The 8,465-nt window shown below is 48.1% G+C and overlaps 1 protein-coding gene across 1 annotated transcript in view; it reads right to left on the bottom strand.

Annotated features, from left to right (window-relative positions):
- Pla2g4d (phospholipase A2 group IVD) overlaps positions 1 to 5,567 on the bottom strand; it is a 20,662-nt gene extending 15,095 nt beyond the window's left edge. The window contains 3 exon segments of the mRNA XM_004623510.3: positions 468 to 604; positions 759 to 831; positions 5,517 to 5,567. Of these exon segments, the coding sequence (XP_004623567.3) occupies positions 468 to 604; positions 759 to 831; positions 5,517 to 5,567 (261 nt within the window).
- Positions 5,568 to 8,465: the final 2,898 nt, after the last annotated feature.

Below are 8,465 nucleotides of genomic sequence, written 5' to 3'. Positions count from 1 at the left end.
ATAAAACACTGTGTAGGGGCTGGGGAGATAGCTCAGGAGAATAAGTACTTGCCTGGCAAGTGCAAGGGCCTGAGTTCAATCCCCGGTTCTGCCAAAACCAAAAACAAAACAAAGCAAAAAAAAAAAAAAAAAAAACCAAACCACTGTCTAGTTCTACTGGTTTCCTCAGGCATACCACAAAGTAAATATGGGGCACTGTGGTGGCAGCCTTCTGTGATGTATGTGCCTCTCCAACCATGCAGCAGTGCCCTCAGAAGGGGCCACTGGCTACTGACTTCACATCACAGATGGGCTTGGAGAGGAGCCGCAACTTCTGAAGATCACACATTCTCTCACACGTGGCACGAACAGGCCACATTGAACAATGCGGCCTGAGTGCTGACAGCCCTGGAGGAAGGGCTCTCTCCCAAGACCCCAGGGGGCGGCCATGGCTGTCTGTAAGCAGCCAGCGGAGCCCCAGTCTTTACCTTGACCCGACTCTGGATGAGGAAATGGAAAGTCTCGTTCCATACAGGATGACTGGAGTTGGAGACTGTTTTGGTCCTGAACTTTCTTCCAGGAGCAGTTGGCAGCTGCAGGATCACATACGGGTCTGCCTCACTCACTGCCAAAGTCAAAGGCCTGTCAGGAGCAAGCGAACCACCAGCCTCACCGGAATCCTACCATGAACAGTCCAGCTCAGCCCTAAGACCCTTCCAGGGCCTCTCCCCTGGAATCCCATCCTTTTGCACCCTCTGGACCCAGGGACAGCTACTCACATAAATCAGCCTGACGCAGCCTCCGTGCCTCCAGGACCCTCACAGTGAGCCGCCAGCAGACAGAGGCCTCCCCCTGGAGAAAGGCACACTGCTGAGTCCTGTCACCCACATCCGGAGCTGCTGTGCAGCCCATGCCCAAGGGTGTGAGTGCACTCTACCATCTCCAGGCTGCCAGGCCTGCTGGGACATCCTCTGGGAACCAAATATTCTTTGTCTACCAGTGTCCTTGGAGTCATGGTTCAGGTTGCGGCAGCCAGGGAACGGCAGAGCAGCTGGGGCAGAGTTTGTGATATGCTCTTCCTTTCAGGTGAGACAGAGCGAAGGGACAATGCTCCACAAAAGGTATGTTCCTTTCTCTTCTGCAGCTGTCCCAAACACCTTATAGACGCCTCTGCTCCTTTGGGCACCCCACGACGCTCCAGGAGATGTCAGCTATGGCTGCTGCAAGCTTCACATGAAGACCCGTCCTAGATGACTCTGCCCTGTGGCCTCTCTGGACCACTCCATTCCTCTGCTCCCGCCTCGGTTAGGCCCGGGAGGCAGGAGCCCCTCCCCTCCCCGTGGGCAACTAGTCTGCCAATGTGTGTGTAAGCCTGCCCTTTTTTCCTGCATAAGCAACCTTGTCATACTCTTTTTTAAAAAAAATTTTTTCAATACCAAGGATAGAACTCAGGACCTTGTGCTTGCCGGGCAGGCACTTATGCTGCTGAGCTACATCACCAGTCCTTCCATACCCTCTTTAAAAAAAAAATGCATTTTTATTTGATAGATTTATTTGATAGACCCATGGGAAATTCTATACAATGAACTCCTCTTTTCAAAATACTGTAATGGTAGGCATAATCTCTATAAAAATTATGTATTTTAGGTGGTAGGAAAAAACACAAATTTCAAGTGGGAAGAGTTTTTCTTGCTTCAGTGATTTTCCTAGACTATTTTTCTGCATGGCATTTCTTCTTTTATTTATTTATTTTTCATAATTTTATTGATAAACAAATAGCAATGAGACAGTTTCAAATCAAATCGCTAGGACAGTTTCAATAATTAACACACTGCATACACTCTTCTTAGTGGTTAATTACTGTACAAGATGCAAACTTGAGATCCTATTTACAAACACCATTAGAACATATCATTATATTCATTAAGAGAATGTAACTATATATCCATCCTAACCACTTTGAATACACAGATACAAAATGGACATTCATCTGTATCCCCTTTTTTTGTTAAGTTCCGTTATTTGAATATTATAGGTGTGTGCATGGCATTTCTTCTACCCTTAAAGCATTAGTCCATGCAGCATGAGTCCAAATAAAGTCTCTCTTTATTCGTCATTTTTGTCATTTTTGTTTTTGCCTGGTCGTGACTTTCCTCTTGATCACAGCATGCTGAGCTGCTACACTAGGAGCTGATGACACTGAAGGCTATTGGTGCCAAAGTAGGCAGCAACTAGGGCTGGCAACATAAGGTGGTGAACAGCAGAGAAAGGCAATGAAGGGGCCGGGGAGGTAGCTCAGTAGAATAAGCTCTTGCTTGGCAAGCACAAGGGCCTGAGTTCAATCCCTGGTTCCACAAAAAAAAAAAAAAAAAAAAAAAGGCAATGAAGAATGCTGGGAGCCACCATCTGGAGTGGCCAGAAGAGTTCCTGAGGCCCACCAGGTGTGCTTGCTCCAAGTGGCAAGAAGAACTACTTGCTGTGCAAACTAATCGCTGCTGGTATTCAAAGCTCAAGACTGTCAACCCTACGAGAGGGGCTCTTGGTCAATTTGTGATTTCTATGCAAATTAAACAAGAACCCTCAGCCACTTAATAACATCTTGGAAGCCCATAAGGGGACTTCCCCAAAGAAGAGGACAGTCAATAGTGAGGACTGTCAGCAGTGGAGAAGTAGCTCAAGAACTAGCCCATATCTGATTCCCATCTTACTAAACATCCACAGCAGCCCATGATCCAGGGACAGGATTACTTCAATCCTTGTAGAGGACGAAGCAAGGAATGGAGGGCCCAGAAGTGACCATCTCACTACTCAGGTTAAGGCTGGCCAACATCCAGAGCTCCTGGGGAGAAGCCCTTTGGTGAAATAGACCCTCTTCCTCCTAGCAAAGCACCCTCAGCCCCCTGGAGAAGAAATGAGCTCGTGTCTCAAGGGAAACCAAGCCCTGGGGAACCCAGTGATCTGTGATATCCACAGGTACTGAAGTGGAGCTTGTCCCACATGCACTTTCTTGGGCATGAATCAGGCAAGTCCAGGAGCACCGGGCTGGCCTAGTATCAGTGGATGTTGTGGGTGACAGGCCATTGGCTATTGAGATGCTCATGAAGTCACTTGGAGACTGAGGCAGGCCTGAGTAAAGAGGAAGAAGAAAATGAGTGGCCAGAGCTCAGGGGGCAGAGAAAATGAGCCATGAGTGGGGGGATGACAGGAGGAAAAGTAGAGGAAAGCGGGGCTTGCCCAGGTCTTGTTGGGGACAGTGCATGAGGGGTTATGCTCAAACCCCAGACTCTGTAGCCAGGCTGTCTGGATTGAAGCCCTGGTCTTGCTTCCTGCTTTCCAGGTGACCTTGAACAAGTTACTAACTTCCGCATGTTCTCACTTGTCATGGGATAACAATAGAACTGGCCTCACAAAATGTTCTCAGGTTCAATTTTAACGCCTGTAGAAGGCTTAGGAGGATGCTTAGCCAAATGGTAAGCAGTGTCCAGGTAACTGCCCTCATATTCACGAAGTGCTCAGTGTGTTTCTAGCTGCTGTTCTGAGCGTACCCCATATGTTCACTTTTGTATCCGCCCACAACCTCATAAAATACTACTTGCATTTCTCACTGAGTAGGTAGCAAAATTAGGGTTCAAACTCAAAGGGCAGGGCTCATCAGTCCTGTGCTATTTATCTCCCTGGGGTTTTCCTTCTTTGTAAAAGCACATATTTCTCCCATTACCCTCTGGTAAATTAGATGCTAGAATCTTTTGGACTCATTTTTGACCAATATGACAGCAAACTAACATATTAACCAACACAATTCCTTTCTGAGGCTCTGAAGATTTTCCCCTGTCAAAAGACTCTCTAGAATACTGAGGGTTTCTAGAGGGGTGCTCCAGCCTTGCTGCCTGCAGATTCTGGGATTGCCCCGAATGTCCTTCTCCTCTTGTGCGGGGGCCCAGGGCCCATGTTTGCCAGGGAAGTTTTGTGAACATCTTAGTGCAGTTCCCTGGCCATGGAAGAACTGATCCCCCAGATTTGGGACCAGAGTATCTGTGATATGATCTTGGGCTTTTGGCGGGGGGGAAAGAAGGAGCAGCCCCATCCTGTCCCTTGCTGGCCATTCACTAATATGGTGGCTCTATGTGTGAGGCTGCGGAGGGGAGGCCAGAGCCTATGCACAGAGTCTCGAGCCCTGTACTTTCCTGTTAGGCTGAGCTGGTACCCGTGGACTGCACAGAGGTACATCCCAGAACTGGTCCTAGATGACCAGCCTGCCCTGTGTGCCAAGCTCCTGCCACTATGTGAGCTCCAGGCACCTGTTCCAACAGAAGAGAGGCCAGACTTGAAGACTGCAGCCTGAGGAACTGGTCTTAGGAACCCAGTCCTAGGAACACCAGCCAGAAGCAAGGTGCTTTCAAGGCGTGAGGCTCTCGTACTCCCAAATCATACGTCCCAAATCCCAAATCAGACTTTTGTTTCACCACTCAGGCTAGACCCAGAGCAGACAGTGGGAGGAAGGTGCACAGGCTTCGCCAGGGAGATGAAGAGAGGTATTCTAGAAATCCCCAAAGCTGGCCATTCTGGGATGAGGACTTCTGATGAGAGAGGTGGTGATGGAGCCAGGGCTGACTGGCCCCACACCTTCCCAGCACCCCACCAAGATGTTTCCTTTCACGGGTGATTTAGAGATGGGTCCTCCCAACTTCAGGTTGGGGCAATAGCCAGTCTTTTTTTTTTTTGGTGGAACTGGGGATTAAACTCAGGCCCTTGTGCTTGCCAGGAAAGCACTTAATGTACTGAGCCATCTCCCCAGCCCAATACCCAGTCTTTTTGAATGGGCGGTGCCCTGGTTCCTTGGCGTATGGTCTGCTCTGGTCACATATTTTCTAGGAGCTCCAGTCTGAGTTGTTTGTCTGAATGCTGTTCGGGCCTGGATCTTATGTCCAAAGCAAGAAAAATCCTCTCAAGGGCTGTGAGTGAAGCAGAGGACCTTGGATAGTGACCATGGTATACCTGACCTGCTCGTGGCCACTATCTGGAGCATCAGGGGACCTCTAAGGGGCCAGTCATGCTGGCCTAGGCCTCTGGCAGATGATGAGGCATCTGGGCTGAGAGAAAGAGTGCAGCAGGTGGGTGAGCAGTCTGTAGGTCTCCCTTGCAGCCTCTTAATCCCTGGCCCCCATAAATAATTAGCAGTGGAGGGGACTTGGGCTTCCTGGGCACATAGGGTGATCCTGGGGCTCAGGCCAGATCCAGGAAGTCTACTGCCTGTGGCGGTAGGCTCTGTGCCTGGTGGGTCTCCACTGAGAGATATACCTTTGGGGAGAGGAAAGGGTCTCTAGGGGCTAGTGCCTGGCCTCTTATGGCGAAGAAGGCAAACTCTGCCAGTCAGGCTCTGAACTGCAGGCCCCTGCTTCGACGGGTATTATTCATTGCCCCCCACCCCCACCCCCAAGCACAGACCCACCCCATGCAGAGAGGAGAACCACGATGATTTCATCTGTGTGAAGCCTCTCGGAATCATTCTGTCCCCTGGGCTCAGGAGATGCTATTACCTTGTGTGGATGGCTGGGTGGTCCCTCGGGTGATAGGCTTTCTAAGCCCATCCTCGTCAAGATGCCAGCGTCCTAGCCAGGTGACAGTGAATGTCCTGACCAACTGAATCTGCCAGCTTCAGAGGCACCACGATCCTATAAACAACTTGGAACCCCACCCCTAGGTCACTTTTCCTCTTCCTCAAGAAGCTGGGTCAACCAGCATCTCCAGAAACCTCTGCCAAGGTCCCTGGGGCGAGCACACTTCCAGGATTGTACTGTCAGGACAGATGCAGGCCTAGTGGGAAGATAGGTTCCAGGAGCAGTAGCAGGAACCTGGTTCCCCCAGAGCTGAGGACAGAGAATGGGGGAGAGCTGAGAGCCCTGTAGCGCAGCCCCACCTGTACCAGGTCCACCTCTAAGAGAGGAGCATCTGGTCCAGCAGGAGGCCTGGCCCCTTAGCAGCTCCTCAAAGCCAGGAATCAAGATGACAGTAGCGAGAACAGTGTGGCCTGCTCACTGGCTGCAAAGGAGTCTTGAAACCTCCGATCACAGGCTCTTTAACCTCCACCCCACCCCACAACAGCTGGTTCAGCAGGTCTAGGAATCTGAGAGATTTCTACTAGAATTGAATGGCAGACTTGGTAATAAAGCAAGACAAAAGAGACCAATCCAAAACCCCTCAGATGATGAACATTAGAGAAGAAAACTGTGTGAAGCTACCGAATTCTTTATTCAGTGTGCACATAGTCCTAAATGCTATCCCATAATTACATACACATCCTGTGATGACTCAGAACTGAGCAATGATATTTGTTTTCTGAAGCAAATGAGACTAAATTAATATCAAATTATTATAAATGATTCTGAAATGTGTTATTACAGAATCAGCCAAAGCAGAACATTGCGACTGGTATACGAACTAGTGAAAACTGAATGAATGGGAAATACTTCTAATTTGCACACACTAGAAGAAGTAAGTGTAAAATATAAAAAACTACAATGAATAATGTCCTCTAGAGCTAGTCCTAGGTGACACAATGTGGCAAGTCTTCAAAAGTCATCCTAGCCAGATGTGTCCCACCAGTTCTCTGGAGGGTGAGGCAGGAGATCACCTCGAGTTTGGGGGCAGCCTTGGCTACATAACAAGTTCAAGGCCAGGCTGAACTACATAGAGAGACTCTGCCTCAAAAAGAAAGAGGAGAGGAGAGGAGAGGAGAGGAGAGGAGAGGAGAGGAGAGGAGAAGAGAAGAGAAGAAAAGAAAAGAAAAGAAAAGAAAAGAAAAGAAAAGAAAAGAAAAAAAGAAAAGAGAAGAAAAGAAAAGAAAAGAAAAGAAAAAAGAAAAGAGCTACCCTGTTCTTCACACTTAACAGCTTGGACTCGCCCTGTTGGGAGTTCTCACAGAGACGACAGATGCTGTGGATAGGGAGTGGGCCCAGAAGGGCCAAGGTCAGGACAAGGAAACAGGCAGGTGGGGGAGGTCTGGAGGGGCTTTTCCAGGCCAGGGAGTTCCTTGCGGCGGCATGCCTGTAAGGTCCATCAGAGCGAACCTGACACACGCTGCCAAGCTGAAGATTTTCTCCTTTGCTGCCTTCCTTCTTTCATCTTCCTTTCTCAAAGTTTGCTCTATGTGCACAGTAAATGAACCTCTGGTTTTCCATTCAGCATTCACAGTTCCTTGAAGTTCCCTAAATTCCCCTTGGCAACCAGCCCCTCTCCATGCTGTGGCCCCATGGTTTAGGTGTTGTCGCCTCTACCTCCAACGTTGAGAATGCATCAGGTGTCTCCAGGCTGACTTAGCAGCTCCTGAGGTCACCTGATCATGGTGTGTGGTTCACTAGGATCACTAGCCACATGAGTGCAATTGGAGTAAATCCTAGTGTATGAAACTCTGGAGGAGATGGGTTGTCCTTCTGGTTGGACCAGAACCTGGGAGAAGATGAAGTTAGAGCTGCTGAATGTAACCAGTCACCACAAGAAGAAGAACTACCAGAAACTGACCAGAAACTGGAGCCAATGATAACAATGAACCTTCTGCCAGGCAGAGGTGGGGTCATTGTGGAGCTGAGGATGCTGTAGTGGGGCTGTTCTCCTGCACATCGCTCTTGGGGCTGGAGGGGAGCCCTTGCAGGAGGTTTTTATGGGCATGGCTTTAGTAAAATTTGAAAAAGTAAACCATTTTATCCACAGCTGATTAAGACTGCCATCTTCTCATTCTTTCATCTCTCTTAGCAGTGGATGTTTTTAGACAGGGTTAAGGAGAGCTGGGGAGATTGCTCAGCGGCATAAGCACCTGCCTGTCAAGTGCAAGGTTTTGAGTTTGATCCCCAGTACCAAGAAAAGAAAAAAATAGGTAAGGATAGGGGAGTGGATGTTTTTAGGATCTGGTTAAGGAAAAGTGGAGTTAGAGATACTTTTAATGTCAGCCGAGTGGGATATGTTTATATAAGCTGCAGTCAGTTTTCATGGGTAGTAAAGTCATTGCTAGACCTGAGGTTTAGGAATAGTTTTCAGAAATACTCCTACCACCCACTGCGCTGACTCACTGATATTGTCACATCAAAGGACAATTATATTGTGGTGCAGACATGACTTTTGATACCAGAATTGGGAAGTAAAGAGAAACAAATTCTGACATGTAGGGTCAGAAATCAGCCTGTGGAAAATCCATCCAATCAATCAGACACTTATATTGTGATTGGAAGGTTTAGTTTTCATTGACACATGATCAAAACAACATCTCTTTATAAAATAAAAAGAGTTAAAGGAAAGCCATTACCTAGCATGTGTGGATCTCTGGGTTTGATTTTCCTGCACCAGAAATAAAACAAAACAGATGTCAGAATCATCCTGAACAGAATGTTTTCAATCATATCTTGAATATATATTTTTTTCTTTATTTGATTTATCAGCTGGGCATAGTGATACATACCTGTAATCCAAGTACTCTGGGGCTGAGGCAGAAGGAT

Source organism: Octodon degus, unplaced genomic scaffold (assembly GCF_000260255.1).
Source record: "Octodon degus isolate 3935 unplaced genomic scaffold, OctDeg1.0 scaffold00002, whole genome shotgun sequence".
Classification (NCBI taxonomy): Eukaryota; Metazoa; Chordata; class Mammalia; order Rodentia; family Octodontidae; genus Octodon; species Octodon degus.
The sequence above is the reverse complement of the archived record's forward strand: the minus strand, read 5'-3'. Positions and strand labels throughout refer to the sequence as shown.